This window comes from Scleropages formosus, chromosome 18, assembly GCF_900964775.1.
Source record: "Scleropages formosus chromosome 18, fSclFor1.1, whole genome shotgun sequence".
Lineage (NCBI taxonomy): Eukaryota > Metazoa > Chordata > Actinopteri > Osteoglossiformes > Osteoglossidae > Scleropages > Scleropages formosus.
In genome coordinates, this window is record NC_041823.1 from 6,671,079 (window position 1) to 6,691,899 (window position 20,821).

Sequence of the window (20,821 nt, forward strand, 5' to 3'; positions counted from 1 at the left end):
ATCCAAGATCATCCTGTTCTACAGTTGTAAGTTTAAATTATATTGCTGATAAAGTACAGCTGGTAGAAATATGCTACACACTCTTAAGAATCTGACATATTTTAAGCATGGTAATGTCTGAAATCGGCTCATTTCGACACAGACTTTGGATGCGCAAATTTTTTTCTGGTAAGGTCTCTATGTTTGCCGTAATAACCTTTCAGCGTGATGTTAGTTGCTCTTTAGGCTTGATGCTGACTTCCCTCAGTTATATATGCTAATCTTTCACTTTGATGCCGGTGTCTCTCAGCGAACTCAGAGTTCAGTATCAGACCGATAAGAGGAACACTTTACTGGAGGGAAATGTCACTTTCAAACAGGTTGGCCTCCAACTTGAGGAATTTAGCATCAAGCTGGGAAGTTAGTACATCGACACTTCATACTGAACACACAGCATGCCAGATACAAATAATCTGTCATATTCTGTCATGTTTATATGGGCGACGCGGTGGCACAGCTCCTGGGTGGTGTGAGAGGACGTGGGTTCGATCCCCGCTCAGTCTGTGTGGAGTCTGCATGTTCTCCCTGTGTCTGCGTGGGTTTCCTCCCACAGTCCAAAGACATGCTGTTCAGGTTCCCCCATAGTGTGTGAGTGACAGAGAGAGTGTGTGTGTTCCACTGATGTATGGATGAGTGACCCATTGTAAGTAGCGTATCTAGCAGTGTAAGTCTTTGGGTGCTCTGGTTTCCTCCCACAGTCTAAAGACATGCTGTTCAGGTTCACCCATAATGTGTGAGTGACAGAGAGAGTGTTCCGCTGATGTATGGATGAGTGACCCAGTGTAAGTAGTGTATCCAGCAGTGTAAGTCACCACGGTGAATAAGGTGTGTGGGCCCATAACACTACATAGAGTTCATTAGAAGTCGCTTTGGAGAAAAGTGTCTAAATAAATAAATGCAAATATTATTTGGTGATCAGGAGTGAATACAAGCTTGCTAGCAGAGATTTACATCTTACCGCTGAAGGTTATCACACACCAGTGGGTATTCCATACCGTACACGAGGTACTCACACCTAAAAGAGAAAGCATGACAACAACCAACCTCTCCACTCCTATGGGGATACGACTGTCATGCCATTAACAGTTAAGTGTTTGTATATGTCTTTCTAATAAGTTTTACTCTCAGTTCCACAACAGTTTTCTTCAGAAAGTGGCTTGATAGTGATGGGAGTCAAAGTTCTGCTCCGTTCACCGACGAAGCCAAGGAAACAATCAGAGACCCCAAGTGCGCGTGGTCCCGTGGGCCGTCCACCTCTCCTTATAGGTGCACACCCGATGCTGAAATGTGACGTGGTTTTAAACAGTACACAACTAAATATAGCAGGGACACCACTATCAGAAAATGAGTTAGGAATGCAGTGCTAGTCGTTTAGAAAGTCATTATTCTTATCTTTGCTGTCTCAAATTATTTCAGGTTTCCTCATGCAATGAATTTTGTATAATAAACTAAACATATGGAGAGGCATCAAACTTTAAGTAATCTACACAGGTCTCGGGGAAGTCGCCATCAACACTGATTTTTCTTCTTCCCAACCCAACGCGTTGCTGCATAATGCATTAATTTCAGCGATTACAGTTAAATGATACTCGTTTCAATTAAGCTAGTTTAGTTAACCGCGTGCCTTATTACCATCACCTTGTCTGCAAGAACTTTGAAGGCATAAATCAGTGTTTCTGCACTGATGACTGCAAGCATTAGTACGGTGTCGCTGTGAAATACGCTTTTAAACAGTTCCATGTCATCGTACGCGGGGGGTTTTTAAACTCTCCAGGAGAAATCAGTGCTGTTACAGCGTTTAAATATCGATTTTTTTAAAATGCACGGCTATGTAAATTAATGTACATATGGTTACCTACAATCATCAGATCCTTGTTTTGCGTAAGACCTTGCTGAAACCTCAGCGCTACGCAGTCCTTTGTTGCGCTGATATTATCTTAAGCCACCGTTTTAAGCTACAGTGGACGTAGCGAGACACTTCAGGTTGCGCAGCCGCTCCTCTGAACCGCGGCCCACTGAAGGAGATTAAAATCGCAAAAACTGTATCCTAATTTAAAGTGCCGCTCTCGGCTCACTGTGTCTATTAGAGATCCACGTACTAATTCTTTTCATGTGCGCGGCTCCTGCGGTTGTGGCCTTCTACAAAGGAGTAATTTGTAAGACTAATGAAAAGAGCAAACGCTGCAGCGGGGATCGCCGTGTCCCTTTATGAGCCTCTGCGTGGGGAAGAAAGGAAAAACAGGAGCACAGCACATGCGGCGGAGTATTTTTTTTTTTTTGGAACGGAAATGACTGCTTTATTAAAGTGACGAGGAGTGTGTGGGGGTCTCACTCATATTACAATAGACCAAACACTGTGAACGGATTGGGGGCCCATGCCTTCCCTCTCGAACTCGACGCACGGCGCTTGCACCCGGACACCGCTGATAGCCACACTTTTGGATGGCTCTTCAATATCCAATTTATGTGCCATGGAAGTAATAAAGAATATCAGTAAAGTTTCTCAAAGAACCAGACAGTGCCTGCTGTGTTCTTGCAACCATCTGCAATCATAAATTAGAGGCTGCCTTAGTTCTTTAGTATTTACATTTTCCGGCTACACCGACGATTATTTCGTATTTTTTGTGAGTAGAAGGTGTGTGGCGATACACTGTTTCGTAATGTAATTCAAATTCGGGGGTGAAATATTTTTTTCGGAACTAATGCAATTCAGGTACCGGTGTCCCTGATTGAAGCAAATAGTAATATGCAAATACCGTAAAAGATGTACAGCTACAAGCAAAACTCCAAAATCATTTAGATTTAAAGAAATAATATTGCACAGAGGGGGAAAAAAATTAATCACACGGCAAAATGTCTCCTTTAAGATTGCACTGTTGTATTACCTAGAGGCATGGAATGTAAATGAAAAATCAACATTGTACCCTGTGATAAGGCTAACAAATTAATAAAAGTATTTTCTTTCTACCTCCTGTGCTGCTGCTCCTGTGAGAAGTCATGAACTACTCTGAGAGCAACTTTTTTATTGTTTGGATTCGTTTCGTTCTGCTGATACTAGAGCTTTGCATGAAAAAAACATGATGTCACTAACAATGGATTAGGTGTCTCTTGATATAAAGTGAACACAAAGCCATGTTAGATTGTGCTGGAGTCATGCTACTCGTATTTTTTATAATATGCAGGCAAATCCTGGAAGCAAACATTGACATCTTCGCGGCCTGTGTTGTCTATCTCTGCTGTATTGGGAAGTGATACCTGAAAAGGATGTGTAGTTCCTTCCATCGGGGTACTGGAGCAGACAGTCGTGAGATTTGAATCAGCAACCTTCTGGTTACACAGTAAACCCAAACCATTACGGCTGCTGTTGACATCATGTTATACATCAGATGGAATTATATCTGAAAAATCTGACTTTATAAACGTACTGTGTGTAATAAATTGAGCATGCCCTTAATTTCTGAGTATATTAAAACATATAAGAGTTGTTGTATTTTTCACCTCCGTTGAGCTGCCCTCTTAAATCTTTAAATATAGTAACCATGTGGTTTCCCCTGGAAAGTTTGAAAAATGCATACATAATTTAGCAGCTTAAGCCCAACATCAACAGCATGCTGCTTTTTTTTATTGTTTCAGTGTGTTTCAGAGTGTTTGGAAATGATAAGAAAGAAGGTTTTTGTCTACATTGTGCTATAAGAGAGATTTATCAGGGCAAAGTGTGCGAGGAAGAAAAACAGGAAGCTGGGGGTGGGTGTATGTGTGTGACTCTGTGTGCGTGTGTGTGTGTGTGTGTGTGTGTGTGTGTGTGGGGAAAGGAAAGAGGTGGGTATTGTGTGACTCTAAGCTAGTGCTGACACCCTCGACTCCAAGAGGAACCCGGTCCGAAGCTGTCCTAGAGGAAGCCGGCGGCCCCTTCGCCAGCACATGATGTTCTCCTCCAGCTGCTTCTCCAGCTGCTCCTCATCTGCACCCATGCAGATCCATGTTTCTCCATGTACATCCTGTAGTTCTGCCCGTCTCGTGCAAAAGCACGGCGGGTCCAGCGCCGAAGTGATTTGGTTTGCGGTGGGAAAAAGCTCTTTGTATCTTCCTCCTAAGGGCCGCTGGACGATGCCCTCGAGGATGAGGAGGAGGAGTGCGTCTCGGAGGAGAACGAGCTGCCGGCCAAGGAGGAGTTCTCTGTGGAGGAGAACTTCTCTGCCGACTTTGAGCCAGAGAACCTGAGCTGTGAAGACATGGAGTACTTCTGCAGCAAAGGTGACCGCACGCATTCACACACATTCCTTTTCCCATACTTGAATTATAAAGCCATGTACAGTACATTATAGAAAACATCTCACACATCAGGTAGAACATAGACTGAGAAGCTATATACCTCTCTGGGATTCACTGGCTTCTTAAGGAGCCACTCATCCCATGGCCTTTATCCTCTAGCCTTTTCAGCTTGGGGCACCAGGTAGCATGACGGTGAAGGTTTCTGGGTCAAGGCCCATGAGGAACCCAGCACGTGGAAGGCACTCTACATTCGGATCTAGGAAGAACACCTTAATACTGATGAAAAAGTCAAAATGGATAAAAGCGTAGTTTAATCAACAAAATATTAATTATATAAATCATGAAAATGAACTATAATAAGGTCCAGCAAGCCATAACCTACAGATGGTCTTCGTTTTGTCCCTTTTTAAACTACATTAGTTAGACGAAACAAAGGATTCCTGTATGGGAATTTATCCAGGAGCTCCCCTCCTGTCCGTGTTTGAACTGCTTCCATTTGGTTCCTCACTGGCGTGTAGCAGGGAGGTGGGGTTTGATCACCAAGGGCGACGACACCTGCAATTGCCCCCCGTCTCCTGGCGGAAGTGAGGGAGTGATCCCATGGGGGTCGCCGTGATTGCTTGTGAGCCATGTGCTCTGTTTCTTTCCCCTTCCTCAAAGCACCTGCGATTGGTGGGGAGGCGGGGGTGGGGAGGCAGGTTCCATCAAACACCTAGCGCCGCAACACCTTTGAATTCCGATTCAATTAAACCATTCGGTTTTTGACTTTTGTTTTACTGTGATCGTACCAGAGTCGCACACACATTTCTCCACTTGCTCTAGGTCACCATGTGAAGATGACAACCGCCAGTTCGCACACCCCCTCCCCTTCCCCAAACTCCTGGATTTTTCGACCCAGGGTGTTTTGAGGTTTATCCATACCTCAATATTCTGAATTTTACTTTTAAATGAAAAATGTATGCTTTCAAACCCCTCCCCCCAATTCCCCCCAAACAAAATGTTTTGAATTATATAGTTTTTACACTTTGAAACTCACAAACTATATACCTTGCGGGATTTTACTCTGAGAAATCTTTTTTAAAAAAGAATCTTTCAAGGTGTCATGTTTTCTGTGCATAATAATCACTTTTCTTTTGTTCTTCGAGAAAGGGAAAAGAGGCCTGGCGTGTCAAGACATTAATTTTGATGCCAATTTTCAGTCAAAATTGAATGCCACTCCCCCACAGCCCACAAAATGCTCCTTGTACTTAGGTGAAAATGCATTGATACCCAGTATATTAATTTCAATTTTTTTTTTCCCATTTAATTTACGTGGCTGGTTTTACACATTAGAAATTTCTAAAGCTAGAGGTTACCTGAGGGTTTTGAAGAGGAAGAAAACCCTTCAGCTGTCTGGTCCCAAGTGTATGTCCACTTGACCATATCAGGCTATTACCCAGACTTCCTAATTCCTTTTAAAATGTAAATGGTTGCAAACAGCGACAGTAGACAGTCTGTTCAAAGTCATATGAGGTGAGAAGGTTAAGGAGACGCCATACCCTACTTGTACATAGTCATCGTGAAACATAATTTAGCCGATGCCTTTGTCCATGGCCACTTATAATGTTAGGCTTGTTCCAGTCATTTTGACCATTTATGCAGCTGGGTAATTTTTTACTGCAGGGTAAGTATCTTGAGGGCAATCGAAAGGAGGGAAGATTGAAACCCTAGACCTTCTCGCTGCAAGATGACAGGGGTAACCCCTACACCACCACAACCGTTTCTTAAATTAGTAAAAATTTTAACATTCTTGACAGTACCCGGTGTGAATTTACAGTAGACGCAAAAAAGTTAGGGATCAAAAGGGAATCACATTTGCCACATATCTGAAAGAGAGAACAGGCTTTCGTAGCTGATGTCAAACTGTCCCGAAATGGCTTTGTTGTGTTTCCCGTGTCCTGGATAACACTGAAGTGCAGTGAGTCATCCCGTCAGATCCTCCTTTAAAGTTATTACTGTCTGTGCAGGAAGTAAAACTATCAGCGTCCAAACTGCAAACTGTTTAACGTACGAGATCCTTCCTTAATCTTTCCGTCCTCACACACGGAACCAGTGCGCCGCAGATTTTCCACTCGCATTATCTGGGCTAAGTCTCCCAGTAACTCGCGACGTCAGAAGTGCTATTCTGTTTGAGTTTTCCCTTTCGCTTGCTATTAGCCACCATCAGGTGTAGTCGTTTTCGAGCCGTTCCCCAATTAGATCTCTTTAAAACTAATTTAACCGTTCGTCTGAGTGGCTTAAATCTCTCCCACTTGCTCAGAAGTGCCACGAATTAAACGGGAACACAATCCCGTCCGCATTAAACGGTTTATGTGTGTTATTCCTCCGCTATGGGAAGGAGAAGAGGGGCCCCCTTGATTAACTAAACCCTCTCAAATTTGATGGCGCTGCGTAATTAGCCCGGCGTCGAGTCGAAACGTGGGTTTTTAAAGGAGCCACTCATCCCACGGCCTTTATCTGCGCCCACTTCCCAGAGAATAAGACCTCCCGTGTGCGGTTCCTCCACGGAACAGTCGAGCGAGTCGCCCGGTCTTAGCTTAGCCTTGTATCTGCGTAGTCACTCACCGAAATGGGCTTGTCAGGAAGGCCTAAAACCTCCATTAAAAGTTTCAGCCTATAATAGGTATTAAAAAGCTGTAGGAACACAAAGAGGAGCACCAATTTTCATTAACATATGAAGCACTTATTAACTTTGATCAGAGTGCGGTGAAGTAGCAAAGCGGCTTAAAGGCGCAAAGGTCAAGAAGTTGAATGGCACCAAAGTGTAACCCATTTGCCTTACCCTTGTGCGTGGAAAAAAAAAAAAAGAAATGTTCTTTAGATTGCTGTTTGGAGTACCTTGGAGGTTCAGCTGGGGCCGCTGGGAGATTCTTCCCTTGACACTCAGATCGGCGCCCATCTGTGAATCTGGACACCAGTGTGTCATCTGTGCCTGGGATGGTTTCCGCTAACGCGGTGTAAATCGTCTCGTAGAGGAAGGTCCATCTGTCCGTGTCGATCTGTGACAGAAAATACAGTATTATAGCACTGTGCTGCCTTGAGGGAACCATGACTGATCTTTGCAGCCATCGTGCTTAGAGAACCGGTCCTTAGTCCTCAGTCGACCGGTGTAATGTTATACGCGCTTGCATCAGCTTACAGTACTTTTGAGGACTACGTGGAGAACGACTGAGCTTTCATGACACCGCTCCTTTACCATGACATGGTCAGGTGGATCCAGTCAATGCCGTTGCACCCTCTGTAAGAAATGCAGTTGTGTGAAATGGCCGCAGACCAAGGTGAAGTCACTTCTTTAAGGTCTGACCTTGACAACTCCTTAGAGCAGCTCTCCTTAAACCTGCCGCGTTGTGCCACTTCACATTTATGGGACACTGCTACTGAGTAGAACACACTCGCACTCGGTCTCAGAACTGAGATTTATAGGCATCCGTCCCACTCCATGCCACCATTTCTGTTGCCAACCCTTTTTTATTTACCAAAAGGCATCTGTTCCAGAAATCAATAAAATATTTTATTTTTATTTTTTTGACCATGCTTCATCTTTATAGAAATGGAAAATATGAAAAGGGACTTTATGGAAGGTAGTAAAAACATTTTTTTCCCTCTAAGCCCACTCATCTTCTTACTCAGCCTTTCTTTGTTCCAGTGAAGAGTATTTTGCTCATTTTCCTTCAAATTCCTTTCCAAGCCAATGACTAATTGCTTTTGACAGTCCACTTTGTCTTGCTTTTCAATGAGTACCAGCAACATTCGATATGACCACATGTAATAGTATTACTAACATGTATGTATATAAGCAGAAAGCAATAGTAATTTGTGTGTATCAACATCCAAGGTATATAAATTTGGTCACCGTTGTGTTATGTGGTTAATGGATAAATGTCTTTAAGAGCAATCCAAGTAACAATATGGTTAACCAGTCAAAGACCAGGTATTTTTTTACCATTAAAGAAGGCAACGGAGGCAATCAGGGTGAGCTCTAACTGCGGTATCCAATGCAAATGTACACTGACCCTGAGTTTCATTTCAGCAGAAATAATTGATATCGCAGAGCCTGGCGACTCACAGCAATAAACACAAAGTACGCCAATTAATTATGGTAGCCTTTGTGCAGTAAAGGAGGGATAGGAGTTCTCTCGCACGCAAGATCCTCTCAATATTTCAGCCTGGATGGCAGTGTTTGGAATGGCAAATGTGGAATTTTAATGCAAAGCTGATGCAGAGAATATGGGAAATGCTAATTTGCGGGGCGATAAGATGAGTCGAGACGTCCCTTTAGCCTCGGTTAACTCAGTGGAGGAAATTAATCATTAATGTTTGTTAAGTATGACAATCTAACTGGGCCAGATCTACATGCTCCGAGACTAAATCAGAGCAAGATAACCGGCTGCAGACAGGAGAAGGAAGACTGCCAGATCCTGTAATGATGGGAGTTTATGGGCCAGCTCACGCAGCTTTAAAGCGACGGTTGCAAGGCATTTGCTAATCACCTCCCAACGCTGCAGAGCTTGCGTGAATCCAGCATTTCTGCAGAAATTCTCAAAAAAAAAAAAAAAAAAAATTGTGAGTGATGGCATCTGAGATTCCACAACCTTTATTGCTTTTTTTTTTTTTTTTCCCCGACAGCTGCAGCTTGCGAATCAGGTTCTTTTTTTTATGCCTACACTTGTCCTGGGGATCCGTTTACTTTATTTCTCCTCTGAAGCATAAACCATGCACCATGTAACTGAATGAAAGGCAAGGTTGACTCATCTCACACGAGGGCTGCATTTGTTGCCGTTCTACACTGATGAGATTATGTCAAACAAGTTACCACTGAAAGGCATTTTGGAGAAAGATTACCCGCAGAATTCATCTGACCCACTAGTGCGTGTCTTCCATAAAACTTTTTCTCCCCGTTTTCTTCGTTCCATTGCCTTCGTGCCGATCAGTTCATTAGCTTTTTGATTCCCTTGATAAGATGTGGAAATCTCACTTTACGTAAAGCGGGGAAGGTTGATGATGCACAGAGACGGTATAAAATGATAAGGCCCCGCAGGTTCAGATTTGAGACTGCTGTGCAGAAGCTGCTTTCTGTATTAATATGGTGATCCTTGGGCCCAGCTCTATCCCCTTGCCCTGTGCAAACCATACCTGTTTAGTCAGGGAGAAACCTTGAGAAACTCTGCAAACCCTGCTGGGTCCCTCAGTCATCTGCGGTTAGGGGCTGGGGGCGCCTTAAAGTTGCACGCGCAAGACTGACACCTTCAAGGGCTTCCTTGGTCGAGACAGCGCTGAAGGGTGTGGGGAGAAGGGAGTAGGGAGTGGGGAGGGGGGTGTGACGGGGGTGGAGAAAACGCCAATATGACTTTGTTCCTACCTTGCTGCGGGAGTTGTTTCTGTAAATCGCCTGTAAGCTTATTGACCCAGATGTGCAGCTTCCGTGTTTCGCTGCAATTTGGCTAGAGGAGCACCTTCGATGGGAACCCACGATAAGGCCGATTTTTCTAGCGCTCGTGTGCCACGCACTCCACCCAACTCACCCTCGCCCCACTCCCCTCGGTCCACCCCTGCTTCCTGCACTTGACGCCTCAAACTTGGGCACGCGTTAGCTACCTATTTAGAAGCACGACTGGGGAACCACGGTAAATTGTCAGGGAGGTGCAAGCAACAAGAGATCAGGGTGATGGGGATGACAGCCACGGTCGAGGAAGGAGCGAGACGTAGGTTGGGAATTTCAGCTGCAGAAATTGAAGAGTTTAATGAAGTTTACAGCCATTGATCACATGGTTACCTCAAAATCGATGCATCGGTGATCGGTTTGCAAAATTTCGAGGACCACCTTGGCTCCCCTTCAGCGTGCAACATGTTTCCAACCACTCCCAGATTCTTAGGTGATTGGCGCGATGAACGGGGCGGGAACCACACCGTGGACCGATTCAAAGTGGCTACCAGATCAAGATTAGGCGAAAGGAAAGGATACATTTCGGCAATTTCAGGCGAAAGGTTCATCGGAAATCTCACGACGCGCCGACAAGCACAATTCATTCTGCCTCCCACTGCCGCCTTTGAAGAAACTTCATCAAGCCCGGTGACATTGTTCCTCGTGGGTTCGCTCACAATTGTATTTAAAATGCATTGCAAACGGCGCTAGATAGAAGGCAGAAAATCCTTAATCACTGCTTAATTAAGGAATCATCTTGTAGCTTCATTTCCTGAGCCGTAATTAAACAGTTCCAATACGTTTCGTTACAGGGCTTAACATGTACGCCTGAGATCAAGGTAGTGCCTTTAATGTTATCTCCCTCCCTTTTTTAAATTTGGTACTTCGGAAGGAACTGTTGATATTTGCCTTTGTTATCCCCGTCATGATATCAGCCTGGCGCGTTAAAGAGGCTCTTGAAATTCCGCAATTAATAGAATAGTAAGAGAATTTAGTATATGTGCTCTCTTATGGTGCGGCGAAGGGGAACTGGTAACCCAAACAGACGTTCGGATGTAAAAACTGGGTCATAATGACCTCATGTACCGTAAGTAGGACAGCGCTGCACAGTTCCCTCCTTTTTTTTTTGAAGCAGGAAGCGCTCGTCTTTCTGCCAACGCCTCTTGCCGCCTTTGAAGTGAGCCGCGGTGCTTTTAAAGACAACAGCTAAACAGAGTGGAGGATCTTGGAGCCGAAGCTGTGGAAGGATTTGCCGGGAAGGAGGCCGCGATATGTGGACGTCCGTCCGGCCTGGAAACACTTGCTAAGTCACATTGCGCTTTCTTTTCCTGTTAACCTCGCGGTTGCGTGTGGAGCGTGTTCGTCAGCTCATCCCCGCACACGAATACATGAACGTCATTTAGCACCCGCCTAGTTGTCCGGACACATGCTTTTAATACAAAACGTTGAGGTGTAAGAAACATCACTGTCATGAAGACGCACTTTAATTCCACATGTAAATGAAGCACAGGTGAAATACTGGGCTCCTCTAAAACAAGGGCCTTAGGAGTTCACTTTATCGGGAAAACGTGCCTTCTGAGTGAGTCAAAAAAGAGTTTAACAGCGACTATAGTACTTGTTCTGAATGTTGTATGTGCTTTAAATTGTGGTCCTGCGTCACTGATTCAGTTCAATGCTTTCCAAACAGGGTGGCTTAGTGGCGCAGCAGATAGTGCCGCACATTGGTTAGGGACTATGAATTGCCCCTAGTGAGTGTGTGCGAGTCAGTGGGTGTGATGCACCGGAGTTCCATCCAGGGTGCACCTCCCCTCACGTCCTATGCTTTCGGGGTAGTCTCTGGACCACCGCTGCCCTGCAAGCGCAAAAAGCAGTTATCAGTAGTTGATCGACTTCCTGACCAAGGGAGTAAGATACAGAATATACTCCAGATAATCCACATTCTGCAAATTTGCATGCAGGCACCTGTCTTCTTTTGTGCAGTCAGTGACAAGCATTATTATTTACTCTTTTATGTGTACCTTTTCATTTTTACCGGGTAATTACATATAGCAGTTATCGCACAGTTGGAAGCTCTGTAATGGGTATGCAGAGATTACATTATCGTTGTTTGATGATCACAGTGATGATAAATGGATATTATTGCCGAGGATATGCGTTTGACGGGTTTATTTGCTGCGGAATGGATGCGGGGTGATTTGACAGAGCCCCTCCCGTACTCCCCGCACGCCTCGTGGTGATGCGCACGGCTTGTGGCCCTAGTGCCTGCGAACTCGCCACATCAAAGCAGCGCAAACAGACTGAAACGAGAAAGGACACAATATCCTTCCGCAAACGGACGGTCGGCGCGCAGCCAAGGAAAGGCACGGATGCGGGCCTGTCCCGTGTTTACCGTGTAAACCCGCCAGTGGCGCATGTCCCGTGAAGGCTCTCCCCGTTACAGTGCCATGTGAGTTACGGAAACCTGTGGAGTGGAACCCAGCAACTGCTGGTCATTAGATGAACTCGAACTTGGCAACACAGCTCTTGCGTAGTATCAAAGATACCCCGGTAACATGTAAATGGAGCCGCAGTCGGGCATCACTTTGCAGCAGGTGGCAAACTGGTTGGAACCCCCACATGCCCTCCCAGGACCTGGATTTAAACCCCATTCCTCCAGCAGTACCTTCTATCAATTTAGTTACCCTGCAGCGATGCAGTAAAAGTTACCCAGTGACTTACATGTGATTTACATAGCACTAAGTTTCATCCAAAATGAACTCAGGTCAACTCGGGCTGGTTTTTAGACGTTTACAGATTTATTATTTGGAATGAGAAAATGTGTTCAAAGGTACAGTAACAAGGTGCTGTCCTGGGACTTGAACCTTATAGCCGCAAGTCCGGTTCCTTGAACCACCAAGGAAGCGGCGACAGATACCCGTTTGTGCCCCCGTGTCCCCGCTCTGGTTTGAGCCCTGCAGACAGACGTGCGGTGCTGTCGGGGCTCGGCCCCTATTGATTGGCTTTTGCTTCTGAACACATGATCAGATAACGCATCACATTGTGCGGCGTACTGCAGCCGGTGCCCCTTAAAGGCAATTAGGAAGCCGGGTTAAACTGCAATGGATGTAATACAACCCTCAAACTCAATAGTTAATGCCCAGAAGCAGTTTAGCATTGCACAAGAATCTCTGCTGTATTGTATAAAAGCTGGACGTGTTAGCATTTGGAACATGTATATTCATGATATTCATTCTCAACCATCCATGTTGTGATTTGGAAAGGCAGCAGTATCACTGATACAGCTGAGAAGTATTTTACTGAGTAAATTTTACATGCTTTAATCTAGATTTACTCACAAATCCTACAGCATATTATCTTGTTTACCAAAACATACTATAGAGTTTGTTTTGTAATTTAGCAGTATCGATAGTGAAAGTAACAACATGTACAGATTTACTGGAGTATATATATATATATATATGAGTATATTTTTATATATGTATATGAGATGAAATACTTTATTGTCATTGTATGCAATACAATGAAATTTTGTGTGGCAGGTATATATGGTCTATACATGGTATGTACAAAATACAGTTAGGGTTGGTATATACAATACATGATATATACTGTACATATGGTTTATACTGTAAATGTGGTATATAGAAAAACTATAGAATTTTGGTCTCTTTTTTTTTCTTTTTTTTTCAGTTTGCCCCCAACTGAAAATTTGATGCATGGTCAGAATTTTAAATTATACATTTGAAATATAGATGACTTGTTACCATATACAACAGGGGCAACAGACAGCATAGTGGACAGAGCCGCAGCCTTGCAATATAAAGATTTGCGTTCAAACACCACCACCTGCTGTAGTACCCTTGAGCAGGGTACTTACCCTGAGCTGACAGAGTAAAAATTGCACAGCCGTATAAATGCGTACATCATTGTAAGCAGCTTAGTACACAAACACACTATTTGTTTCTTTGGAGAAAATCATTCTAAAGTGAAAATAATAATCATAATAATACAGATGCACGTATGATTACTAAGGCTAACTATACATTTTAGTGAAGCATCCCAGAGTGGTTTTAAGCAGCACCAACCCTGATGTTCCTTATTCCAGGTGAAGAAGAAGGCACCCGGGATGTGGGGGACTTAGACGTTGATGGACAGACCGAGAAACCCAGGCACCCTCCTCTCGAACCCGAGGACTGGGACGGACCAAGTAAGGCACCCTGTTACGTTAAAACCTCTGAAGCTGAGAAGTTTGTGAGATCGCGCTTCGGGTGCTGCAATAACTTCCTGCGGTGGTGGCTGTCCAGGTGTGCAACAGCTGGTTGGTATTCTCCCTGCGCCGTGGCGTTAGAGGCCCTCGGAAGGTGTCAGAAGAAAAGGTCAGGGACTCTACAATGTAGATGCCATATCAATACCCCAAAGGTTATCCTCAATTATTTGCCTGAGCCTTTGTTGCAAAACAACATGAATTATTAATAAGATCGCTATATATAAATTTCACTGTAATCAGTGGGAATACAAAGTGTATGTGTGTTCGACGGCGGTGCCCTGTGCTTCGACAGGAAGCTGCCACACTGACTCATGCCGCTCAACGTTATGACAGAGCAGCTGTGCACCCGGTTGCAGGACACTCAGCACCGGAAGCTGGAGGTAAAAAAAAAGGGCGCGCTGTCAATATGTTATCGGAGCTTTTTTCGGTGACACTAAGGCCGTTCTCATCGCCGTTTAGCTCATTAGTTAGCTGCCTGTAATCACTTGTCAGGGGTCTATTACGACATGTTTTAAATTAATACATCGGGGATCTGGGGATTTCACTGCCGCAGTAATAGGGCATCTTCAGATATCCTTGACAATCACAAAGCTGCAGAGGTAAAGCCCTCGCGTGTCTGGAGGTGAGTCGGAAGGGTTTGCAGCGAAAAACTGCCAAATCGAGAGAAATGTTGTTCAAAGGTAAGTCTCGACTTATCCCACAAACTTTGTGCGGGGGAAATCATAATGAGATGCAAATGAAGGTCGTAAGGTTACTGTCTCTTCTCCATTGTGCCCGTATTATATCAGCTCTGAATCACAGTATGTGACAATTGTTATTTTTCCAGAAAAAAATCACATCAGCTCATAATACTGATGATTGCCTAGTCCTTCCGGAAACATCTCAGGGATCGTAGGAGGTGTGATGATCTTGGTCTTCACTTTAACTTTCTGAATGCAGCGACTACAGAATATAATACCCTTCATGACTTAATACCCTAATGAGTGTCTGAAGTTGGACAAAACTGTGTTCCCTAGCAAACCTTAGACGGGCGCTGGAAGAACCGATACGGCCAGGCTTAAATGAAGTTATTATCACCATTGAATTAGAAGTTTAGTTACCCGGGTTGAATGGAATGGATTAAATTGCTTTGCTGTTAAGCTTATTGTGTATATGCTTGAACACAGACTGTGCACCCAACAGAAGCTCATAATAAAAATCATGTTTATCTTTTCTTCCTGAAAAATCTCATTTTGCCATGCAGATTTCCTCTTGCTTTCTCTAAGGCTTTTAAAAATAGTTTTATCTTGTTTTTTTTTTCTTCCCCTCCCCCTTCATAAAAGTCACTTCATCAAACGATGGATAATATATCTGGCCAGATAGCAACACAGCAATTACTGTTCTTCGTTACATCCACATTGCTGAATGCACAAAATATGATTCCCTTTAATGCCCGTGACCTGGAGAATTTATTGCAGGTATATACGTTTATAAAGTGGATTTGGGCAAGTTGTGCTGCAGGCCCCCCAGGGTGTGTATTTTATAGTGACAGTGAATCAGCGTTATCAGCGCTATCAGATAATGCATTTATCATTAAATTTCACATTTGCATTTAAATCTTACGAAGGAAATGAGTATTGCTGGCTAAAGATAAGAGCGCCTGGACGACTGTAATAAACCATCACTGTGATCAGTCCGCAGACAGGGCTGTGGGGGTCAGAGGAGAACTATGGGGCTACGACGAAAAGAGGCGTCGCTTCCGGAAGGCCTTTTTTGGGGGGCTGGGGGAGGTAGGAGGGCAGCGGGAGAGGAAAATGCTGAGCTTAAAAATACTGCTTTCAAAGAGGGGAACATGAGCCCTGTGACTGACTCTAATTACGTTCTGCTCCCGCTCCTCAGAATGCGAATTAAGAAGGCTCAAAGGAGTGCTGGATTGTGTGGAGGAATCACTCTTTTTTTAAGAAGAAAAATGCTGAATTGTTTGCCCGAATTTGAAAATGTTGCTCCGGTGTGGCTGTTACAAGCCGGCTGGGCGGCCCGTCACATCAGAGTAGCTGTGGTTGGTTGTGTTTCGTAAGGGGTGTTAGGAGAGGTTTCAAGGAGTGTCTGTCTGTGTGTGCTGGCATTCCGCAGTCCAGTGTCTAGCTGTGCAACTTTATAAATATTGCTGTTGATTTTACTTGAGAGTGCAGCTGAAGTTCATTACTTATTGCTCAATCCCATTTATCCGGCACGAATAACCACTTGTCTAGTGCAGGGTCACAGTGGTCCGGAGCCTCTCCCAGAAGCATGGGGTGTAAGGCAGGTACACCCTGGTTGGAGTGCCAGTCCATCTCAGTCGCTCGCACACACACACACACACACACTTTCAGAGCCACTTGTCCCATACAGGGTCATGGGGAACCAGAGCCTACCCAGTAACACAGGGCATAAGACCAGAGGGGGAGGGGACACACCCAGGACGGGACACCAGTCCATCACAAGGCACCCCAAGCGGGTCTCAAACCCCAGACCCACCGGAGAGCAGAACTGTGGTCCAACCCACTGCGCCACCGCACCCCCTTCAGTCGCACACACTTACACTTATTGGGAGTAACTAATCCAGCTGAAACACATATTTTTGGATGGTGAGAGGAAACCAGAGCATCCATTATTAACCCACGAGAACATGGGGAGAACATACAAACTCCAAGCAGACTGAGCTGGGTTCAAACACATTCAAACCCATTGTTCAGGAACTGCGAGGCTTCAATGCCGCTGGCTGCACCCACATGCTGCTCCCCATTTATTAATACTTGTATTGAAATTAGCTGACAGGGTTTGGTGTGGAAACTGTTCCACTGAACAGGCTAAACACAGGTGCTCAGCTGTTGCCTTTTTTGTTCAGTATATAATTGATGCCCTGCTGTGCTCTATCGTGGTCCAACAGGGGAACCCTCCCCCTTTACCGACACAAATATATAGTCTTTGTGCTCATACTTACATGCACAAGTGGTCTGTCCAGTTGAGAATAAGTATCAGAAACATACTATTCCCATGATGCTCTGCTGAAGTGATATGCTAATGAAGAATCCCCCTGCATGTGTCCACTAGGAATCCAAAGTCTCAGCATGCAGGATGTGGCGCTTCTCAGAAAACGACTGTATTGTCTTTGAAGAAGGCGTATAGGGGGCTGGAATTAATCTCTGCACGTAATGACTTCATTCAGTTTCATATCATGTCTGCTCTGAAAGGCCGTTGTCTTTTATAAAATATTATTTTTTGCTTTTACTGTCAGAAAAGTCAGATGGGCATGTTATAATCTGAATAAAGTGGGAAATCGCACAATCGAATATGAACATCTTAAATGACAAGACTTTCTGTATATAACGATTAAAAAGCAAATTTATTTAGTCCGCCTAACCTTTAATCTCTTTGTAAATGCTCAGATACCCGGCATTTAAATTTTCTTTGTTATTTTCCAGCCTTGTTTTAAATAGGTGTGATTAGGATCGTCAGCAGATAAATCTTAATCGCTTTCTATGCGTACCGCACTTGAATAAGGACCTAGGTCCCAGTTCACTGAAATGAGCTCCCGAGGTTCAACGGTGGTGTTCAGCCCACGGTCTTTCACCGGTAAAATGAGAATGAGAATCCGCGAGACCAACATATTACATATTTCAGTTTTGCACTTATCTGAAGGACCCTCAGTTCAATGTGCTCAGGTAGCCTGGTGGTTAAGGCCAGAGACTTCTATCTTGTTTGCCAACTGCCAAAGACAATACCCATAATGCACCTCTTAAGCTGGTCTTATAGTTGTCTTCTGTTAAATGATCACATTCTTGTATGGGGTTTATAATCAGTGTCTAAGATGATATTGCTAAAAATACTGATATTCGCTTATTATTGTTCATAAGAACTCACGTACTGTATGCGGATGGTCCCCGACCTACAATGGGGTCACGTTCCGATAAATGTATCGTAAGTCGAAAATATCGTGAGACGAAAATGCATTTAATAGACCTAACCTACCGAACATCATCGCTTCGTATCCTTTAAGATGGTCGAGGTCATCGATTGCGAAAGTCCAAGTTCACGCGAGATGGCCATTATGGGCTTGCCGCCTTCATCAAAGTCAAAGTGGCTTTATTGTCATTTCAACCACACGCAGCTGGTACAGCGTACAGTGAAACGAAACAACGTTCCTCCAGGACCATGGTGCTACGTAGAAACAACACAAAGCTACTTGCACAGGACTACATAAAGTGCACGTGTGCAAGACATGTGCAAAACAGCACAAGACAATACAGTAATTACATTTACATTTATTCATTTAGCAGACGCTTTTGTCCAAAGCGACGCACATCTCAGCAAAAGTACAATTTATGCATTACATTAAGAGAAAGAGACACAGCTGCAAACATGTGACTCAAGTAAACCTAGTTTGTTACCTACCACTTGCTGCACCGAGGTTCATCGTTCAAGTAGGTGTTTTTGAAATTACTAAACAAGAAGCAATAAACAGTAAAAAACTGAAAATATTACTATATAATAATAAATAAATGCTATAGATAAAGACATACCAATTAGAGTTTCTCCTGAGGAGTAATTGCCTTCCTCTTCTTCTTCTCACCAGTAGCAGGAGACACAGATGGGCGTTTCGTAGACATGATGGATGCACAAAACACAAAATAGATACGGGGGGGTGAATCCAAAAAAAAAAAACGCTGGGCACACAGAACACTGCAGAGTATCGGTTGTATACACTAGCGACTGCCGCTGCCCAGCATCACAAGAGAGTATCGCGCTGTATATCGCTTGCCCGGGAAAACAATCAAAATTCAAAATTTAAAGTATGGGTTCTACTGAATGTCTATCGTCAGCTCACCATCGTAAAGTCAAAAAATTGTAAGGCGAACCATCGTTAAGTTGAGGAGCACCTATACATTTCTTTTTTAAGACCTTACATAAACATGGGACATGAATATACACTCACGTGATGTCTTCACATATCTGTTATATGTATATAGTTTTTAATTTTTGGGAGGCATGGGGGATACTTTGTGACAACAAAAAGCCTTTCTGGTTGAGCATGGTGTGATCATCTGCAATTGGTTGATTATCATTTTGAGTTTGGTGCAAAAATTATGTGGGACTTTTATAAAAATGCAAACAAATTAATAAACACAATAAGTATTCTTAAAATAGGAGAAGAAAGCAGGGATATTGTTTGAATATTTGCATTTCACCTTATAATCAACCACGGTGGTACAATGGGACAAGTTCACAGAACCTCAGAGGAGACAAAGGATCTTACATTTTTGCATATATCTAGCAATTTTCTCCCAAGCAAGTAAACAATGTTAAGATGCATACAGATTTGTGCTGCTCATGCAGCTAGACATTTGTTACTAGGGCAATTCAAGGTAAGCACCTTGCTCAAGGGTACTAGAGCGTGAGGTAGGTTTCGAACCTGGTCCTTTGAGGCCGAAGGCAGCAGCGCTAACTGCTACGCCACCCTTTCGCTTATCTTGAACACGCAATGGCGAATCACCTCCCTGTTCATTTTCATCATCTGTTCCTCCACCTCCTTCCAGGCTACGTCTTGTTGAGAGGAAGACATAAGGGCCTTGGGGCAAAAGAGAGCACCTCCTATCCATCTGTACAGGGTGGCTATCGAGGAAGCTGGTAGCCAGAGAAGCTAACTGCGAGGTTGCGCTCAACTCACGTAAACTGAACGCACCATTCGTTCCCCCACTAACTTCATTCTAGTCATCGGATGCTGCACTTCGCTGGGTGGCAACCCCAGGTGCTCATTCTCTAACTTCCCACTGTGGCCCATTTCTGGACTATGAAGTGGACAACAACCCCATCCCCCACCCCAAACAGGACAACAGTTTTTTTTTTGTTTTTTCCAGGTATACACACACACACACACACACACACACTAGGTGAATTTGCACAGCAGATGGCCATGATACTGCAGCGGATGCCTCTGCAAATGTTTGCCTTCACTATGGTGCTATTTATATCTCCATGGAACACAGATGCACACATATCAATGATGGGACAGTGGATTTGGTGGAGGTTGGAGGTGCTGAGTGGTCAATGGCAACTGCAGTGTTTAAAGGGACAACTAGTCCTCTTGTAAACGTTTACTTAAGGTCGAGATTTGGGCAACATGAAGTCCACCTTCAAGAAAGATATAATCGGTTTCCATTTTAGCTCATGCTAATACACTTCAAGGTTCTGCAGATGAACTGGCTAGTTTAGCAGAAAGGGGGACTTTCCAGTTTGGATTTTGTTTGCTTGTGCTCTACACAGCACACTGGCAACATTTCCGTTGACAAGAGAAGGTCATGATGAAATATTGTACCTTAAAGCACATTCAGCTTAAAAACAAACAATATGTGAGTTGATGAGTTCATAAAGCTATACAATATTTCCTTCGAGATTCATAAATTTCTCACTCTGACTTATTTTTTTTGCTGTTGCGTTGATGTCGACTTACCAATCATATAGTGCCCCTAAAACTTAACGTAGATTTTTTTGGTATGTAAATACTTGTTTCTTTTATAGGCAGTATGCAAATTAGGACAATAATAGACTTTGTTGGTTGGTTGGTTGGTTTGCTGGTTGGATGCTAGTTTGTTGGGTGGTTGGCTGGCTGGTTAGTTGGCTGGTTGGTTGGCTGGCTAGTAAGTTGGTTGATTGGTTGATTGGCTGGTTGGTTGATTGGTTGATTGGTTGATTGGCTGGCTACTTTAAGGTTGCCTGGATTCTACTGAAAGACATGTGAATACATTATCTTGGTATTGTCCACA

At 43.9% G+C, this 20,821-nt stretch overlaps 1 protein-coding gene across 1 annotated transcript in view; it reads left to right on the forward strand.

Annotated features, from left to right (window-relative positions):
* Positions 1–20,821, forward strand: part of zfpm2a (zinc finger protein, FOG family member 2a) — a 144,706-nt gene that overhangs the window by 33,864 nt on the left and 90,021 nt on the right. The window contains exons 2-3 of the mRNA XM_018763021.2: positions 4,135–4,293; positions 13,878–13,979. Of these exons, the coding sequence (XP_018618537.2) occupies positions 4,135–4,293; positions 13,878–13,979 (261 nt within the window). The remainder of the gene's footprint in view (positions 1–4,134; positions 4,294–13,877; positions 13,980–20,821) is intronic.